Source organism: Polypterus senegalus, chromosome 18 (genome assembly GCF_016835505.1).
Source record: "Polypterus senegalus isolate Bchr_013 chromosome 18, ASM1683550v1, whole genome shotgun sequence".
Classification (NCBI taxonomy): Eukaryota; Metazoa; Chordata; class Cladistia; order Polypteriformes; family Polypteridae; genus Polypterus; species Polypterus senegalus.
The window spans coordinates 28,214,047-28,234,606 of NC_053171.1; the positions used below are offsets into that span (position 1 = coordinate 28,214,047).

The following is a 20,560-nucleotide window of genomic DNA, read 5'->3' on the forward strand; positions in this document are numbered from 1 at the left end:
TCACCACAGGACCATCCTCAAACTGATTTCAGAGTCTCCCACGTACTTTGTGGAAAACTCTAGCCAAGATGTCATATGTGTTTCTTTTCCTGTTGCCACTTTCCCATAAATCTGTGACTGGTGAAGCGCAACTGGTGTCTGCACAGTCTCTCCAATCACAGCCACTGTAGCTGTCAACTCCTTCATAGGCCTTTTGTTGGCCTCCCTTACTAGTCGTCTTCTCGCATAGTCCCTCTGTTTTTGTGGATGGCCTGCTCTAGCAGATTTCCACTGCTAATAATAATAATACATTTTATTTGAAGCGCCTTTCAAAAAACTCAAGGTCACTGTACAATCAGATAAAAATTAAACATTCAATAACTTAAAAAATTAAAATCCAAATAAAACAACACCAGTAACAATTACAGTGAATAAGCAATTTTGAACAGATGAGTTTTAAGATTAACCTGAAATTGGTGAAGGGTAGTCATGTTCCTACGGTAGGCAGGTAACGAGTTCCATAAGGAGGGTGCTGATCTGCTAAATGCTCGATATCCCATCGTGACAAGACGTGCTGGTGGATTATTTAAGTTGATGGAAGAAGAGGATCTGACCATGCGAGAGGGTTTAGTGACTTGTAGGAGCTGTGAGAGATATGTAGGGGCAAGATTATGAATAGCCTTATATGTAAGGACTAAAATGTTATAGTTGACCCTGAACTTTATTGGCAGCCAATGAAGCTGCTGAATAACAGTGTGAAGTGATCAAAGTAGGGCGTTTTAGTAATTATACGAGCAGCCGAATTCTGAACAAGTTGAAGTTTATGTAGTAACTTTTGAGGCAGACCAAAGAGAAGTGAGTTGCAATAGTCCAGGCGGGAGGTGACCAAACTGTTGACTAAAATGGCAGTAGAGTGATTTGACAAAGATGGACGCAGGCGATTAATGTTACGCAGGTGGAAGCTGCTCGGGTAACAGAACTGATGTGAGACTGAAAAGACAACGTGCTGTCCAGAATTACACCAAGGCTTTTTATCTGATCTGTACAGGTAACACATGTGTTGTCCATTAATACTGAGATCTTTGATGCCTTCGCAATTGCAGATTTCGTGCCCATAAGAAGCACCTCAGTTTTATTAGAGTTCAACTGCGAGAAGTTAGAAGAAAACCAAGACTTGATCTCAGCAAGGCAATCAGTAAGTGAGGATGGTTGAAGCGATGCAGATGGTGAAGTTGAGATATATAACTGGGTATCATCTGCGTAACAATGAAAGTTTATCTTCCATTTACGAAAAATGACACCCAAAGGAAGCAGATAAATGATAAACAGCAAGGGGGCCAAGGACAGAACCTTGAGGGACCCCAGATACTACGGGAGTGGGAGTGGAGGTACGTGTGTCCAGCTGAATGAATTGAGTTCTGTCTGTAAGATACGACTTAAACCAAGTTAACGGAATGAGAGAAATACGAGAGTGCAGATAACCTTTTGAGTGACAGACAGTGTCGAATGCAGCACTGAGGTCAAGAAGAACAAGGATTGTGATTAGGCCTGAGTCTGCAGCCACTAAAAGATCATTAGTGATTTTAATTAGTGCCGTCTCAGTGCTGGGAAACGTCGAAAGCCTGATTGGAATGGTTCATATAAACTGTTAGCAGATAAATGCTGATGTAGTTGAGAAGCCACAGTTTTTTCAAGAACCTTTGAAATAAAAGGAAGATTAGAAATTGGTCGAAAATTATTAAAGTCAGTAGGGTGAACCCCAGGTTTTTTCAGTAAGGGGTGAATCACTGCAGTTTTCATAGACTGGTGAACAATTCCGGTGGAAAGTGACGAGTGAATAATTGAAACAACAAGAGGAGCTAGCGAGGGAAGGCAGGCTTTAACCAGAACAGTGGGAATTGGATCCAGGTGACAAGTCGAAGGCTTACAGCTATTGATGAGATCCATGATTTCTGAGGTGGAGGGAAGCTCAAACATAGAAAATGAATGAGTAGGAGGAGGAAAATCATCAATGGTGGAGTCAGTAGCAGCAGAGCCTAAATTATAATGTATTGCCTGGATTTTATCATTAAAGAATGTCATTAAGGTGTTACAGAATTCGTTAGAAAGGCAGTGCAAGGAAAGAGAGTCTGGAGGACTTGTTAGCGATCTGAGCGGGGAAAAAAGTGTCCCAGAGTTCCCCTTGTTGGACGAAATTAGGGCAGTAAAATAGGCAGCTTTAGCATGTCGTATACTGTCCCTATAGTGATGCATATGGCTGAAATACATCTCTTTATGAACCTTAAGACCTGTCTTCTTGTACAGCCGTTCTAACTGCCGACCTTTAGATTTTAAAATGCGCAAAGTTGGTGTAAACCATGGGGCAGTGTGTGTAAATGAAACTGATCGGGTTTTGAGTGGGGCTAACAAATTCAAAATGTCAAGAAGTCCTTCGTTATAAAAGTTAACTAACTCTGACGGAGAAATGGTTTGTAATGATTCCACAAATGCATCAATACCTAATTGAAAATTGTCCATGTTGATATTTTTAAGATTCCTAAAAGTTATTACACGTTGAGGTTTGATGGTGTAGACAGTAAGAGTCATATTAAATGTAAGAGGAAAATGATCTGAAGAGGGAAATTCTTCCGCAGTACAATCATTCGGAGTGAGTCCAGTACAGCAAATCAAATCCAAAATATGTCCTTTGAAATGTGTCGGGGTTGCCATAAACTGCTGAAAGTCAAAGTTATCAAGGCACTGCTGCCATACTCTTTCCATTTCTTCATGACTAATTCAAATGGATATTCAGTCACTTGGAGATTTTCTCATTCTCATTTTCCCTGACTTGTGCTTTTTAATCCCCTTCTCATAGAGTTGCTTGTTGTGTTCTTTTGTCTTCATTGTGTAGGTTAGTCTACCATACTGACTCACCTCCATCTGGTCCTTTCACATACAGGTGTATTTACACTACAGTCAAGTGAAACCCCAGATAGGTGGTCTCCATTGAACTAATTCTGGAACTGCTAAAACCAATGGCCGTACCAGTGAGGATTTAGGGGTGTCACATTAAAGTGGGGGCAGCACGGTGGCGCAGTGGGTAGCGCTGCTGCCTCGCAGTTAGGTCCTCCCTATGTGGAGTTTGCATGTTCTCCCCGTGTCTGCGTGGGTTTCCTCGCACAGTCCAAAGACATGCAGGTTAGGTGCACTGGAGACTGTAAATTGTCCCTAGTGTGTGCTTGGTGTGTGTGTGTGCTTGCCCTGCAGTGGGCTGGCGCCCTGTCCGGGATTTGTTTCCTGTGTTGGCTGGGATTGGCTCCAGCAGACCCACGTGACCCTGTCTGGTTAATGGATGGATGGACATTAAAGCGGGGGGTGAATCTACCATCAAGGCGTGCAGGCTGCAAGCCCAGGGGCCCATGACAGCAAGGGGCCTTTTCACCAATCAACCCCTCTTGAGGCAAGTCGATGAAGGGATGGAGAAATACTGAGCTACATTTAACAGCCCTGTGTCTGTACGCTGCCTTGTTAAAAATATAATCAGCTCTTTGTTTAGGGGCCTGTGGGGGGGTCTTAATCTGGCGTAAATGGGGTAAATACTTGTTTGACAAATTATTTTGTGCTTTATATTTTGGGACTCATTTTGTGGGTTTCCTCCCACTGTCCAAAGACATGAGGGTTAGGTGAACTGGCAACCCTAAATTGTCCCCAGTGTGTGTTTGGTGTGAGTGTTCACCCTGCGCTGGACTGCTGACTTGTCTGGTGTTTGTTCCGGCCTTGCACTCTATCCTAGCTGGGTAAGGCTTCAATCCCAAAACAACACACCCTGGTCTGGATTAGGTGGGTTAGAAAATGAATCGACATGACACTTTGCAGAAATCTGTCTTCACTTTGACACACACACCTTGACACAGTCGTCGTCTTCTTCAGGTCAAACCCGCAGCAACTCAATGCTGTTTAACAGTAAACTCTGAAAACTTCCAACACAGTGGACTGGATAGTAATTGTGACAATCTGTACAGATGGCATTGGGTCATAAGGGCAGAGGGGGTGCACGGCAGTGAATGGTTTCAGTAGGTTTGTATTTCAAGAGAGGAGCTGACACCGAAGACACCCCTCCAAGTTAACAGTCACTTGGCAGGGGGCTGCACAACTAAACAGATGAAGTGCAGACTGGTGACCTCCATTGAACTCATGCTGGGACTTCTAAAACCAGCTGGCTGCACCAGTGAGGATTTAGTGGTGTCTCATTTTACTTATATGATCATTTATTTTGTGTCTTATATTTGTAATTAATTTAGCCCACTATGCAGAGATTTGTTTTTACTTTGACACTAAAGAGTTTTTCTGTTGCTCAGCATCAACAAAGCCAAATTAAATGCACTGGGGTTCAACGTCGCATAACAATAAAATGTGAAACTGTAAAAGAGATTTGTGAAGACTTTTTATATAGGCACTGTAACGCTGCTCTCACTAAAAGGTGCCAGTTATCAAGTCCTCTTATCTGAAATGTGCCTGTCAAGACAAGAACAGTAATCTTGGTATTTGGCAGCATTCTGGTTACTGAACTGTATCAGCCAGGACTGAAATGAAATGTGCAGATCAAAGGTAGGCAGTTCTATGCCAGACTATCAGTGCCCAGATGAAATGCGCAGTGCCAGCAACAGCTTTCTAAACATGGCAATTGCAGGTATAGTACCAAGCCCCTTACGGAATATTATGAATCCACAGTGCTCACAAAATGCCATGATAGCATGTGCCAGTCAGAGCAGAGCAGTCCTAACGCTGATCTTACTGAGGTTTCCATTTGCCTCAATGAAAAACGCCAATCCAGACAGGGCAGGGCTGAGGACCGACTGAAATGTGCCAGTCAGGTATTTTTGTACGGTACTTAATGGGTAGGTTCAGCATGTGCCAGGCTCACAGTCCTTCCACATTAGTGTGCCAGAGAGTGCCTAGTGGTAACCAGAAGTACAATCAGAGCAGATATAAAGCATGATATTGCCTATACAGTAGATTGCAAGAAAAGGATCAGCAAAGTCCACTGGACTCTGAAAACAAAAAGACAGCATGAGGTTCTGAGACGGCGTTGGACCACAGACCAATGCAGCAACAATCAAACAGTCCATACCCACTGCTGGTGGCACCGCTGACGCTTTCTGAGTAGTTGGCTGAGAGGACCCCAGGCCTGGGATGCCTGGTCTGTCTCTCTTTTGCCTGAGCTCATCAGAATTACTCTTCTCAGTTTAGTTTGTGCACGATGACAAATGGAAGAGCAGCATTTGGAACACCAAAGGGTTAGACGGTGTACTACACACACTCTCCACAAGGTCTCTGTCCACCCTGCATTTCAAAAAGAAAATGGCAGCAAAAGAATCCAAGGATGGCACTGATATTTTAGAGTCAATCTGAGCTCATGACAACTCTTAAGCTAAATTTATCAAAGGCCTCCTGTGCCGTGGCAGGCTGCAGGCCACTAGGGAAGCATGAAAGAGTGGCACCAGCCTCACAATGCGTCACCTAACCTTCAGAGAAACAGGAATACCCACATGTGGTCAAATCGGAAATATGCCAGCAGGCCTGTCATGGTAAAACAGAAATGTCACTGTCACTAAGTCAATTGAAAAAAGAGTGAATGAACTGCCACTGCTAAGACTTGTAGAAATACCAGTAACACCAGTAGTGACATCATCACAGAAATCACAGTCCCAGTTCCACACCTTCTCACAGTTTGCCTCCTGAATTCATAAGCCACCATGCCAGTGTAACCACCCGAACATAAGAAATACATCCACTGTGCAACTTAACCAAAGAAACAGAAATGACTTTGTGCCCACAGACCTGAGAAACAAGTCTGCCATTGTGTACCCCCTCACGGAAACAGCAATGCCAACGTGCCACCCAATCAGAGCAGGAGGCATTGCAGCATGCCCCATTAAGTGACACACAGGAATGCCAGTGTGCTTCCTGCTCAGTGGCATCACATGCAGTAAATACATCCTCCTAGAAACAGGAATGTCACAGCGTGCCAGATGAGCACAGCAGAGGGCGCCAGCACGTCATTTGTGGCGCAGGCCTTTGGCCAGGCCGCACTGGCAGTTCCTGCCTTTCTAATGTTTATGCCTTCCTTCTCCAGGAAATGCCTCACATGCTTCTTCACAGAAAGCATCAACACATCAGAGCAAACACTTTTTGCCTTTCGTTCCCTCTTTTTTTTCACATGGTCACCTCAGCTGCTCCAGCATCAGACGTCATCAGCAACAATTCCAGTTTAATTGGAGCTCAAATTCGGTCAAGTCAAGCATCTTTCCCAGAAGCACTGGGTCATGCACAGCTGTCACACAACAAGTTGACAAGCTGCCTGAGTCAAAGGTTGATCTCTCTCTCTCTCTCTCTCACACTCTCTTTATAAAGCTAAAGGTCAAGGATTGGGCAATATGTCTGACACAGATGTCCAGTCTCATTGGCTGGGACTGGCCAACCTCAACAGAAAACATGGGCACCATACCTTACAGATAATTGATCCTCCTAGCTAGGATCACCAGAAAGATATGGGAACCCCACATAATTGAGCTGCCTGAACCCTTTGGCTAAAACTGTTTAACCTCAAGAGAAAGATGTGGATAGACTCACCTGAGAAAGGAGCACAATGTCATTGACTAGCACTGCCTAACCTCAGTATGAAGGCATATAAGAAATCAGATCTGATTCAGATGTTTGACCATACTGTCAGGGACTGCCTACCCCTGTGAGTACTCCGCTCAGTAAAGATGTGGTCACCATGCACAACAGAAATGCCTGAGGTGATGAGGGCTCCACATGTGATTCCGATGCCTGAGCCCACTATATGGGACTGTCTAACCCTGACAGGTAATATGGGTACCCCATCTGAAAGGGATGCTAAGTCCTACTGGCTGGGTCTGGTTATACAGTATTAGAAAAATGTGAGTGTGCACTTCTGGGTATAAAAATGACATAGCAGCTCTTGAAGGTATCCGAAGAGAGCAAGCAAGTTCATCCCAGGACCTAAAGACATGTTGTACCCGGACAGACTCAGAGAATTAAACCTGTTTAGATTCAAACAGAGGAGACTGAGTGGAGTTCTTCAAAACTCCTCAAACACATTGATAAAGTAGATCCAGTTGAATTCTTTCAACTTAAGGAAGGATCACATACTCAAGGATACCAGTGGAAATTAAGGGGACGTGGATTTAGGGCTGAAGTCAGGAAGAGTTGGGGGAATCTGGAACCAACTACCAAGACTCAGTTGTAGCAGAAACCTTGACAACCTTTAAGAAGGGTCTGGGTAAGATGTTGGGACAGCTTAGCTATCAGCTAAGCAAATGAGCCTGATGGACTGAATGGTCTCTACTTGTTTGTCAAATTTCTTATGTTCCTACGTGAGTGGTCTGCCTGAAAAAGATGCCTGGTCTTGCCAGCTGGCACTCTCTAAACTCAACTTAAAGTTGTGAACTACCTCAAATGTTCGAGGTGCCTGAACATATTGTCTGGGCCTGTCTACAATTAATAGGAAGATGTGAGTACCCCACCCTATAGCGACGCTGCTTCACAAAGATGTGGACACCTTTAGGTCAGGTCATGTTGGAGACTAGGCACTGGTACAGCACATCTCCACACCCACCACAGCTTTGGATCCCAGTTGGCAACCCCCCAGGCAGAAACGCGGTCTAGACCCACCCTCTGGAAATGACCATCTACTGCGGGGGTCCTCAGTCACAGTCCTGGAGGGCCACAGTGGCTGCAGGTTTTTGTTTTAACCCAGTTGCTTAATTAGAAAGCAATTCTTGCCAATAATTTAATTTCATGGCTTGTTAGTACTCTGCCATGTCAGGTTATTCTCGTATCCTAGATTTTGTTTCCTTTCTAAGGATATCATCCAAATGATTTGAAGGCTAAAATGGAGGAGTACTTCTCAGTCCTTCACTTTCCTTCCAGGTATTTAATTAAACCCAATAGTGCATGATAAATACACACAGAGGTGTAAGTGGTAACAAGCTAAATGGAGAAATGCTGGTTTCTTTTGACATTTGCATCTCATTGCTAATTAGGAGCAATTTAAAAACCAAGAATATGGCTGTTTAAGACTAAAAAAGGCAACAAGGGTTCAAAATCTTAACGAGCGAGACAACTAAAGTGAAGCAGAAGTCTTACTTGAGCAATAAGTGTGTCTTATTAAGCAATTGGGTTGGAGCAAAAACCTGCAGCCACTGTAGCCCTCCAGGACCGTGATTGAGGACCCCTGATCTACTGTATCTGCCTTAGCCAGGTGTTACATGGGCATCCCCTTGGCCTGGTCCAGCTGCACAGGTCCTCAACAATGAGGATACTGCGAGCCGGATCACCCTCAGGGAATCACCCGACATGGATGTAGTGCTGTAAGTGACGCCCCCTCACAATGCAGGTCATGTGCCTCATTCGGGACTCTGTGAACAGCCAGCCGCTCACTCAACACAAAGTCAAATCAGTGGTACCCAAGGATTCTCTGAAGAGACACAGCACCAAAGGAGTCCGGTCTTCGTCTCAGGTCACTGGATAGCGTCCATGTCTCACAACCGTATAGTAAGAGAGGAAGCACCAGGACTCTAAAGACTTGGACCTTTGCAAAGGACCATGCCACCATGGCCACCATGGCCACCATGCCCAACAGAAATATCCAGCCATGACAGCTGGGCCTGTCTAACTTCAGCAGAAAATATGGGCACCCTATCTTTTAGAGATGCCCAATCACGCTCACTGGAATTGTTGACCTGTAACACAATGATGGCAGTGCCCTTCCTGTAAAAGCTGCCAGATGTTGCTGCCTGGGATGGTGTAACGTAAGCAGAAGCATGTGAGCAGCCAACCTAATCAAAGCAGCAAGACCTGTGTGCCCCATTTGATAGATCTCATTTGCTGGCCCCATCTTTTTGAAGTGCCCAAACTTGGTACCTTAGATGGTCTAACCCCAGCATTAGAATGTGGGCACCCTTGCATGTTCTGAGGGCTCACGTTCATTGCACTAAAAACGTAAAACAAGTAAGTGTACTGTACCTCCATCTTGTGAGCTGAGCACGTTCAGAGCGAACAGCATGGCATTTGAGAATGCGGTAGCTTCCTCCTTGCTGGCGAAGTTCAGACCATAAACCTGTCTGGCATCGCGCCATTGGTGAAAGGTGGGTGTCGCCTGGTTGTACTTCAGTCCTTTCACAATGGAATAGTTGATAACAACCTGCCATCACAGGAAAAGAAAAATATTATCAGGCACAAGTGTGGAAAGGGGGCTTCTCGTGGACTTGAGCTCAAACCTCATCGTCAATCAGAAATGAGGGCACTGAGGAAGGCTGGGGCAACACGGTAAGGAAAGGGACTGGGGGCAGGCAGGTCAGTACAGAAAGAGTTATGGACAGATACTGTAGGAGGTGGGCAAATGACAGACAGGCCCCTAAAAAAGGAGCAATCTGATCAGGCAGAGGACTGCACAGCAAACGGTGGGCTTCTCTCACCTGCTGGTCCTGCAGCTTGACTCCCACCACACGGAAAGTATTGTTGGCAGTGTTGTGGTAGATGTTAATTCTGCTGAAACCTTGCTGGCCTGGCTTGATTGGCACCCACTTCTTGCTGGTATCATCATACACCATCACAGAGGCTCGAGCCTGGCAAATACTCTGTTCACTGGGCAGAAAACAAAATAGGAAAATATTAGATACAAGACCCCAAGATGACCCTGCCATTGACAGTGACATGCACAGGACTAACGATGTAATCAGGGACCAGAAAGGTGACACAGCATGACAGAGGGAGAAAGGACTCCTGTTATTTACGCTTAAGATCAGAGCTCTCTGACTTGTCTCCACTTACCACCCAAAGGCATCATCTCCATGCTTATTTATGGAGGAGGTCTGGTTCACTAGACAAAACTGATGCTTGTGGGGTTTCAAACTCCTCTTATTAACCAATTTAGATGGCATATGCCAGCCAGTGAACAGAGAGGAGACTGAGCCCAGAGCTGTGGCCTCCAACTGAAATGAACGCTCCATTCAAAGCATTGAGAGAAAAAAAAAAAAAAATAACAAAACAGTTTGAAAGAAATGGCATACATGAGGGGCTGCCATTCCAGTTGGACCCCCACTGTCTCCAGGCAGAAAGACAGAGCTGGGCATTCAGTTTCATTTTTTTCCTACACACTCCATACAGACTGAACACCAGAAAGGTAAGGGCCAAGAGATTAGACTTATGGAGTAAGACACAAGCACAAGAGCAGATGTTGCTTTATATATAGCGCCTTTTCACAAAGGATGCAAAGGGTCTTTAATAGTGATGGGCTAAAGTACTATTGTTGATGCGTCATTTGCCTGTCTTTGTTTGATCACTGTTGCTGCTTTAATAATAATTTTTCTATTATTCTTATTTTTCTGAGTTTTTAAATTTCTTCAGCAATCAGGTCAGTAAAGACCCCATGTTAATATCGTTTTTATATAAATCTGTATTTATCATTCTTGATTTATCCTGCAGTCACCTTGTGATGGACCTCACTTTGAAAGGTATTAATAATAATTCTTTGCATTTAAATAGCACTTTTCTCACTACTTAAAGCGCTCAGCAATTGCAGGTTAAGGGCCTTGCTTAAGGGCCCAACAGAGCAGAGTTCCTATTGGCATTTTACGGGATTTGAACCGGCAACCTTCTGATTGCCAGTGCTGATCTCTAGCCTCAGAGCCACCACTCCACCTATATACTGTAACTAGCACTGCTTTACAATGTTTCTGCTGCTACCTTCTTTTGGCATGTGTGCCCAGCAACAGGACCCCAATGTTAAGAGTTCTGGACACTGGTCATCCCTACTGATTGTCACTTTACTGCCAGTGACAGGATAAGCCTGCTGATTGAGTTGGAGTTAGGCTTGAGCTTATTACTGTACTTGCCGGGGTTTGATAGTGATATCCCCCTCTAGTGGACATTTGGAACTTTTTAGGATTTACTGCATGTGCTTTGGGACTACTAGTTCATGACACACAACAATGAAGACTTCTTTCCAAATAATCCACAGTGGTGGCACAACCTCTGGGTTATGGATAGATTTGGTGCATTATTGACAGAACCAGCAGTATTCACCAGTTGCTGCATTGTGTGTTTCGCAGGAGCACTCACAATGGGATACTGTGCCACACCTCTAAAGTGCCATCTTTAAGGTGCCAGTGCAGAAACGCAGCTCGACAATCGAAATGTCCTCCACCAGTGACCACTGCAGGTCTTCTCTCCAGCAAATACACAGATAACAGAACTAACAAAATGAAACAAACCATGAATGTGGACATCCTGCCAGCTTCACTGGACTATATTTGCTGCTGCTGACACCAGGATAGGCTGCCTTACTGTGCATGAGGCCACTTTTGGTGAACCTCCCAGTACACAACTTCTCTTCTCTCTTGGTATTTCTACAAATGTACATATTAAAATTTCAGTACAGCCGCATTTTGCGTGGAACATCGGCCTGCCAGCGGTCTGATGTCTCCTGTTACACTGAATGTGCACACGGCTGTGAATGAATGTCTTCTGGTGGGTTTTGCCTTTGCTTAGAGCGAAGGGCCATATTTGAAAGAAAAGTATTCAGTCAGATTCATCACACATAACTTGGTAAGGCAAAACTAACAAAGTGGACCAGATGAATTCAAATTATATATAAAATGTCAAGAGCTGTGTCTGTATGTCACGCAATTACTTGTGAAATACTGGGGCTAGGACCTCAATCTTGGCCTTAAGCTATGACAGCTTTGACATGAAACACGCTGGTGACACAAAATAAATGTGGCTAACAGCAACCTCTGCAAGGGTGTTGGTGTTTGAATCTTTCTTGGAGCAAATTGCGTAGGCAAACTGATCAAGAAGGTGACATGGAAGAGAGAAAGAGAAGAGCAGCGGCATCGGCTGAGCATCCACCAAATTGAAGAAGCCAATCATGTGATAGGAAGAAGAAGAAGAAGAAGAATTACAACCCCAGCATCCACTGTGCTCCATCTGCTGGTACTCAGGAGCTACTGGGGCTGGAACCTTGATCTTGGTCTGCATGTGTCCCTGTATAACATGCAATTCTCAGATCCTGTTTCTTCAATGCAGGTTTACAGTGGGCCCTACCTTTCCCAGCAGTGCTGAAAATGATCAGAACAGAGGCCTACTCCAAGCCTTGCACTGGACAGGCACTCAAGACATGAACAGAGGAGCAGATTATTGTAATTTTAGTATAGTAAAACATACAAAAAAGTGTTGGAATGAAGGGGCAGCTTGTCTGCTCGACTCTTATAGTTGTGGTCTCTCTATCAGTAGCTGCCCTTTCACTGTTTTCCTCTGAACGTACGTTCAGCTAGCCAAAACTTCTCCTCAGAGTGACTACCGGGACTGGTGGCAAACAGGGGGTTCAGGTAGCCCTTTAAAGAGCCAGGCACCTCGGGACCACCTTGCCTTCCCCAGTAAGCAGTAGAGCTTTGTTAGCTTCCATCTACAGCCCCCAGTTCCCAGTAAGTTTGGCCTCCTACACCCAACAGCAGGACAGTGTATTATAAAATTCAGGTTGTGGAGGCAAAATTATTCCAAATTTACCTAACAACCCCTCTCAGCAGCCCCATCAGGCCAGGTATTGGGGGTCTACCCTCACTGCCTGCTGTGCTATGCAGGTCAGTTGTAATGACCTTCCTTCAACTTCCTGGTCTCTCTTTGCCATATTATGGCAGATTTCTAGAACACCACTAGGGTTCTGATCACCCGCGAGTGACATTTCAGTTTTTCTTTGTACAGCGCTCGTCACTGAGTGCAGGTGTAGATTGATGTGACAAGTTCTCTTGTAAAATGAAATGACAAACTTTACTAATTACATAATGAGAGCATTAAAACACAAATTAGTTTGACATTGATGAACGTAATTGAAGCCCAACTCTATCTTCACATTGATCAAGTGTTGAACTATGGCAGTTGAATCAACTCCACAGTCCATTAATGATGCCACCTCAATCCACCATGTGCAAAAGACTTTAAAAGACAACTTATTAAGGGCTCACCACGAAACACAAACCTCACATTAACACCAAATACGGGAAGACCAAATTAGAGGTTGCTAAAAAAGAACAGACACTAGCTAGAACAAAGTGGCATGACAGAAGAAAAAGGTTATATGAGGGTGTCCGGACGAGGAAACAAACCGCAGATGAACCTAAACTGACTGTTCAGTATGACAGCCGCCTCTGGAACTGGCACAGTCACGGCAGTAAAGAATGGAGCAGCAGGCTGAGTTCAAAAGCTGACAAGGAGACCAGACTCGATGGTTGGAGCTTTGTCACGCAGCAAGGCCAGGACTCTAAACACTCCATCAAGCAAACCGGGGCCCAAAAGAGTAAAAAAGTGGAAAGACTAAGAACAAAGAAACAAACGCATCAAGCAGGATTTTATAGAGCAACGTTAGCCATCAAACCAAGGTGTTTTTGTTTTAATTCTTGTGGCAATTCTTGTTTAAAGAACCTACTAAGAGTCCACTGTGGGTCAGAAGCTGAACTGAACCATCCACCTCCTCTTTACCTGCTATTCTGTATTTCAAGGAGAGTTAGCCACCTCATTTGAAGCGAATCAGACATAAAATTTAACTTAGTAAAAAGACTGAATTAGCAATCCCACCTCTGCCACCAAAAACTAAAAGCATTACTAGTATTACACTTTAAAAAAGAAGCATTTCTTGCTACTCACTTTTAGAACATCAGTATTGTACATAAGAATACAGTGGAACCTCGGTTCACGAACGTCTCGGAACACGTACAAATCGGTTTAAGACCAAAAAGTTCGCCAAACTTTTGCATCTGTTCATGCCCACTGACTTGGTATACGAACAAGCCAGTTTCCCTTTCGGTTAGTGCGCGCCGATGACTCTGCACGTGTTCAGTCTCTCCCTGTGCAGCGAGAGAGAGAGAGAGAGAGAGACACACACACAGACACGTGAGAGAGACACACACACACATGAGAGAGACGCACACACACAGACACACGCGCGAGAGAGACACAAACACACACACGGCGCGAGAGAGAGAGAGAGAGAGACACACACACAGACGCGCGAGAGACACACACACGTGAAAGAGACACACACACACACACACACGTGAGACAGACACGCGCGAGACAGACACACACACACACACACACACACACACACACACACACACACACACACACACGGCGCGAGAGAAGAAAGAGAGAGACACACACACAGACACACGCGAGAGACACACACACGTGAGAGAGACACACACATGAGAGAGACACACACACACACACGTGCGCGAGAGAGAGAGAGAGGTAGACGGCTGGATGCACAAGGCCGAGAAGGCAGTTAAAGAATGCACCAGGCTTGTTTTTAAAGAGACTGCTTCGAGCATTGTTTTAACCTCGTTGTATTTAATGAAGACTTTTTTCTGTTGGATTTTAACCTCCACTTCACTTCTGTTTACAGCGATCGGTTCATAGCGCACATTGTTGCAATGTTACTCTTCTTGGTGGTTTATTAAATTACAGATTTTTCAAATGTTCATTTTTTCCCTGTGCTTAAAACTCATTAAAAAAAATGTGTTTTTAGCGAGCGGTTCATAGCGCTATAGCGCAAACTCTCACAGTGTTAGTTTTCTCTGTTGTTCAAGGTTTTCTCAGGGTTGCTCAATGTTTTTACATTTAGTTTACTATTACGCTGTGCATTCTATGGTGTAATTAATTTTTTTTGTGCTTAAAAATCTTTTAAAAAAATATATTTACATACAGTTCGATACGGTCTGGAACGGATTAATTGTATTTACATACAATCCTATGGGGGAAATTACTTCGGTTCACGACCAAATCGGTTTTCGACCAGAGTTTTGGGACGAATTACGGTCGTGACCCGAGGTTCCACTGTATAAGAAATATGATGAATGAGAGGAGAGCATTCAGTCCTTCAAGTCCGTTTGAGAGCTCATAACTAAGCTGTCCCAATATCTCACCCAGTAACTTCTTAAAGGTTCTGCTTTAAGAACCTGTCCCAGTAATTTGCTCCTGATTCCCAAAAATATTTAGTTGTCACAGCTTCTGGAAATAAGTGTATTTTAATTCTGTTTTTATCTCATGCTGCTGCAATGCCATTTTGATTTGTTTTTGTGCACCACCATATTGTGAGTCCAGTTGTCAGGATGCTGCTCCTAGCTGCCGGGTGGAGAGTCTTTGAATGTCCTGGTATCGTGACGCCATTGATGCGCTGTTTTAAATATCAGTGTGATGGGATGTTTGCCATCTGTGATTTATTCTATGTTAATTAGTGTTCTCTTATTTTAATTCTTATTTGTCTTTTTTCTCTTTCTTCATCATGTAAAGCACTTTGAGCTACATTATTTGTATGAAAATGTGCTATAGAAATAAATGTTGTTGTTTTTAACAATAATAATAACAAAGAGCTCCACGCACATTTCTTATTGAATTCTGATTTCTTTCTCCCTTGACTGCATCTTTCGGTTTTCATTTGCCAATAGAATTAATATTAATTGGTTACTGACCCATTTCTGTCTTTGACGACGATTCATCTCCTGGCCCTTTATTTTTTTATTCTTTCACTTGTCAGCCTTTGAGAAGAATGGGAAACAGAAAAAAGTGGTGACAAAGCTTCTTCAAGACTTGTGATATGGTGATGTCACTTGATTTGACCATTACATACCAACCTCCAATCTGTTGACCTACATCAGTGGAACTAATCTGGCAGCAACAGGAGCAGGACAGAGACCAACCCTGGATGAAGACAGAGACCAGGCCTGGGTGAATTATCAAACCATCACGCTTACAGTGTTCCTCACCTGTACACTCACACCACTTAGCTGGATCCATGTACTGTGAGGAGTAGCATAAGGCACAAGGTGGTGACCAGCACTGGATGGGATGGCAGTCCATCACACCCACACTGGGCAGTTCTTAGTGGCTGGTTAACCTAAAAACACATCTCAGTGATGTGGACGATTGTGTGCAATTCCAGCGGGCAGTACCTGGATTGAGGTTCAAATTCAGGTCTCCTGGAGCTGTGAGGCGGCACTGCTACCCAAAACACCAGCAACGTTTTAATGCATTTATTTTCACCTCAAATGAAACGTTAAAGCATAAATCAAAAGAAGTCATTTGAGACGTGTGCGTCACGCTGCTCTTTTCATCTCAAATCCAAGTGGCAGTTCTGACTACACTGTTATAATGTGTATGTAGGGCACTGCATTTGGGGATTCCTTATCATTAAAATAAGAGGAAAAAAAAAACAAATTATTAGGATGTGCTTTCCGACAGCTGCTGCAACTGGATAATCCAAACATTTCCAATAAGCAAGTGTGATATTTTCACAGCGTGACACGTTTGAAACCAAGGGAACACACAAGACAGCACATCACATTATGGGCAATAACATCCATGTGCGTGTGCCCTCCCTCACAAGACCGAAGAGAACAGTCGGCGCTGAATTATCGGTTTTTATTAACACTTCTCATCTAATTTCCTTAAATATCTGATTATGATGTTAGGGTGCCAGGGGGCACTGGTGCTTTTGGAAGCCTTCCCAGCCTTTCAAGATAAAAAAGTGTCCCTGGGGTTGAAGGGTCTTAAGAAATGAGGGTCTCAATTTGTAGCAGTTTGCCCCTTGTAATGGTTTTTACGGTGTTCTTGGCCTCAGGAAAAAAACAAAATCTCATTTTTACATCCAAATCACTCAGTGTCCAATACCTGCCATTCCTTCCTCAGCCGCCTTGGCACTATAAACTGGCCTCACCTGAGTGACTGTAGGTGTGTGTGTGTTGACTGGCACTCTGCCCAGGACTGCCATCTCTGCTCGCCCTGTACAACTGAGCTGGTTGAGCAGGTTAGAGAATGGAAGGCTTGGTTAACTGGCTCCAGGTTCATCTGCTGTCACTGCCTGCCAATACTGCCACCTAGGGCACAACTAGGCAATTCACCACCAGAATCTCAGGAGGCACTTTCACAAAACAACCCAAGGCCTCTTTTATAAAGACTAGGCGCACACAAAAAGAGGTTTAGAAGGTACGCGCACAACTTCACACACAAATGTCGGGATTTATATAAGAAAACTTGATGGGGGGAAATGAGCAAATATTTATGGCAACTCTGACCCATCCTGCGGTGGGTTGGCACCCTGCCTGGGATTGGTTCCTGCCTTGTGCCCTGTGTTGGCTGGGATTGGCTCCAGCAGACCCCCGTGACCCTGTATTCGGATTCAGCGGGTTAGAAAATGGATGGATGGAACTCTGACCCATGCATATGCAACATTTGGGAGAAACTGGGAAATGATGACGCCCTTGATCAAGTAGGGAAATGCAGCCAAACCAGCTAAATGACGACTCGCAGTTATTTAGCTGTTACTATAATGTGTGTTTATGTGACAAACATACAGCATTACACCTCAGAAGTGCTGAACATGGTGAACAGGCTGTATTTCCGTTCCCTTTAATGGATTTCAATGTTGTGTCTTTGCACTGAAGAACTTTAAAGGCTAAAGCAGTATCTGGAGAAAAGCCCACTAAATCATGGGGAGAATGTACAAAGTGCACACGGACAAATCAATAGTGTTTTGATTAATGATGAATTACTAATATGATTGTTAACTCAGGACTGCATTGTGACGCATCGCTCCAACAGCATTATTATTATTGCTGATGTCATGACAGTAGTGGGTCTCATCAATGATGACAATGACACAAAGTGCAGAATGGAAGTGGAGCACCTGGTAGAATGGTGCACATGCAACAACCTGACTCAGTGTTGACAAAACTAATACTGGAGCACCTCAGGGAACCGTCCTGTCCCCCTTCCTGCTTACCCCCTCTACAGTAACCAGCGCTTGCCATAAACAGACATTTATGTTTCAGATGACTCTCCATCATAGGCTGCCTTACTAATAGAGATGCGTCAGAGTACAGGAAGGTTGTGGAGGACTTTGAATTGTGGTACAGAGACAACAACCTGCAACTCAACATCAGAAAGACAAAAGAGCTGCTGGAGGACTTCAGGAGTGCCAACGAGGCTCTGAGACCAGTCACCATTCAGAGGGACGTCAAGGGGGAAATGGTGTAGAGCACCACATGAACAACAAACTGGACTGCTCTGAAAATGCAGTGGTGCTGGACAAGAAGGGCCAGGGCAGACTGGACTTGCTATGGAGACTCCGGTGTTTTGATGGGTGCAATGAGCTGTTGGAAATGGTCTACCAGACCACAGTAGCCAGTGTGGGGTTCTACGCTGCAGTCTACTGGGGATGCAAACCTGAGCTCAAAAGAAGCACAATGTCTGAACAAACATATCAGGAAAGCCTGCTCCATGACAGGGCGAAGCCTGGACAACCTGAGAGCTACTGTGCAAAACAGGATGGTGGCAAAATTAGATGCCATCATGAAAAATCCCCATCAGGAGGCGCTCTGTTGGAGCACTTTTAGACACAGACTCGCTCCACCACAGTGTGCTAAGCAGCGCCTCTGGGGGTCTTTTCTGCCCACTGCTATCAGATAATTCAATGCTTCCACCCAATGTACTTTTGAAGTTTATTTTTATTTATTTACTGATGGTTTGACGGATTGGTTGTATTATTTGTCCTGAGAGTCTTTATTCTTGTTTTTTTTAATGTTTCTGCTGCTGTATGCATTTGAATTTCTCCCTGGGATTAATAAAGTTGATCTAATCTACTCTAAATAGATGACCGTGGAGGAGTTCAGGGAGACTCGCCATGCCCACACTCCACTTTACATCTAAAGTTCTGTGGTAGACAGAGTGAACAACACTAAATCCTTTGGTGTGCGCCTGGCGCAGGACCTGACATTGTCTATCAACACCCACTACTTGACCAAAAAAGCACAGCAGTGACTCCACTTTCCACACCAGCTGAAGAGGGCAGACCTTCCACACCATATCCTCACCACATTCTATGGAGACACCATAGAAAGCGTCCTGACCAGCTGCATCACTGTCTGGTATTGGAGCAGTTAGGCGTCTGATTGCAAGTCCGTTCAACGGATAGTGCGCACTGCAGAGACCATCACTGGGACTTCTCTGCCTTCCACCGTGGACTTGCCTCCCACAATTTCTTTTCCTTGCTTCCATCCAGCTGATGGTGTTGGGGTCTGGGGGACATCACTGCCAGATTGAGCAACAACTTCTTCTCATAGGCATCCCCTGTCTCTGTGTGTGCCTCCTTAATATAGAGTCTTATCTAATTACTTCTGTTCAGCATTCGTTATCCAACTCCTTCCATCCCTTTTGGTCAATACGATGTCCATTTATACAGATGTTGTTTCTTGTTCTACATTTCCTTATGTAAAATTGCCCACCTCTGCCTCTCTATATGGTCTCACTATTGCTCCTTTGCCCGCTGTGTGATGTACCAAGGCAGATAGCATGACCATGAAGCCCACTTGACTTGACTGTGTTTCCTTGTCTACAAAAATAATATCGGACAAATGTATAAATAAAACTGGGAAATAAAAATGTCTCATTTTACAGAACCAGAAATGGCTAAACTGAGCCCCTCAAGGCAACCAAAAGCACTTTCGTTTTTTTTTTTCTTCTTCGGTGGGAGAGATGATCTAAAAAGTGGGCTGCGTGACAAGGCCAGCTGAGAAGAGACAAGTGGGTTTGGTGGCCACCCCTGCAGTCGAGCTCCTGTGACCTGGAAATGGGTGGTCAGGACACAAGCAGACTGCAGCTGAGCCCAGCGAAGGCGGGGGTCCCAAGGGACTGAAGTGTTTGAACAACACTACCGAGACAAAGCTGGGCAGGATGGCAGCATGTGACAATAGTGACAGGCTGCCAAGTGACACAAGCAGGCTGTCGTCTGTCTGACTATAGTAAAGTGACACTGGAGAGTGGCAGCCATGCTGAACATAGCCTAGTGAGTGTTAAGAGTTAGAGCCAATCTGCACAAAAGAGGGTCACAATAGTGGCGCCAAGTGACAAAAGAGAATTGTAGGTGAGCCGGACAAAGGCGGTAGTTAGCCACACAGGCAAATGGCCATAAATAGTTTAAGAAGAGCTGGAGAAAGCAAGATTGGGCCACAGTGAAAACAGATCAGAGAGCCTAGAAAGTAAAGGTCAAAAGGAAACGACACACCAGCTGAAGGCAGCTGAACGAGTGCAGAGAGATGAAGTCAAACTGAGAGAGCCAAGCTGGCAGCTGCCAGTCTGGATGCAGGAAAGTGACACTAGAGAAACAAAGCCAAGCTGAATCCAGTAGACGAGAGGGATACAACCCCGGAGATTTGATTTAATCATCTGACCTGGGAGCAGTCAAAGACAACTGTCCATTCAAAGTCATGCTAGACAGGTGAGGCCGGCCAGCCTTGCACTTGGAAGAGTTGAAGACAACTGACCCTAGAAGATGACAGCCATGACAAGCTAAGTTAAGCAACCCAAAAAATGAACAAACCCGACTGATCCAAACCCAGCTTGAATGCTGGACCCTCACTTTGTGAGTTGTGAGCTGAAAGATGAGGAGGTCACATCAGCAGGGTGCAGCTAAGCTTTATCAACGCAAACAAGTTATAATGACGCCAGACCTGGTCACTTTATA

At 44.6% G+C, this 20,560-nt stretch overlaps 1 protein-coding gene across 6 annotated transcripts in view; it reads right to left on the bottom strand.

The window, feature by feature from the left end:
- Positions 1-20,560, bottom strand: part of LOC120518819 (ena/VASP-like protein) — a 146,373-nt gene that overhangs the window by 42,456 nt on the left and 83,357 nt on the right. For all 6 annotated transcript variants that reach the window (XM_039741807.1, XM_039741808.1, XM_039741805.1 and 3 more), the window contains exons 2-3: positions 9,462-9,630; positions 9,010-9,187 (exon numbers count right to left, since the gene is read on the bottom strand). In XM_039741807.1, coding sequence (XP_039597741.1) covers positions 9,010-9,187; positions 9,462-9,630 — 347 coding nt within the window. The remainder of the gene's footprint in view (positions 1-9,009; positions 9,188-9,461; positions 9,631-20,560) is intronic.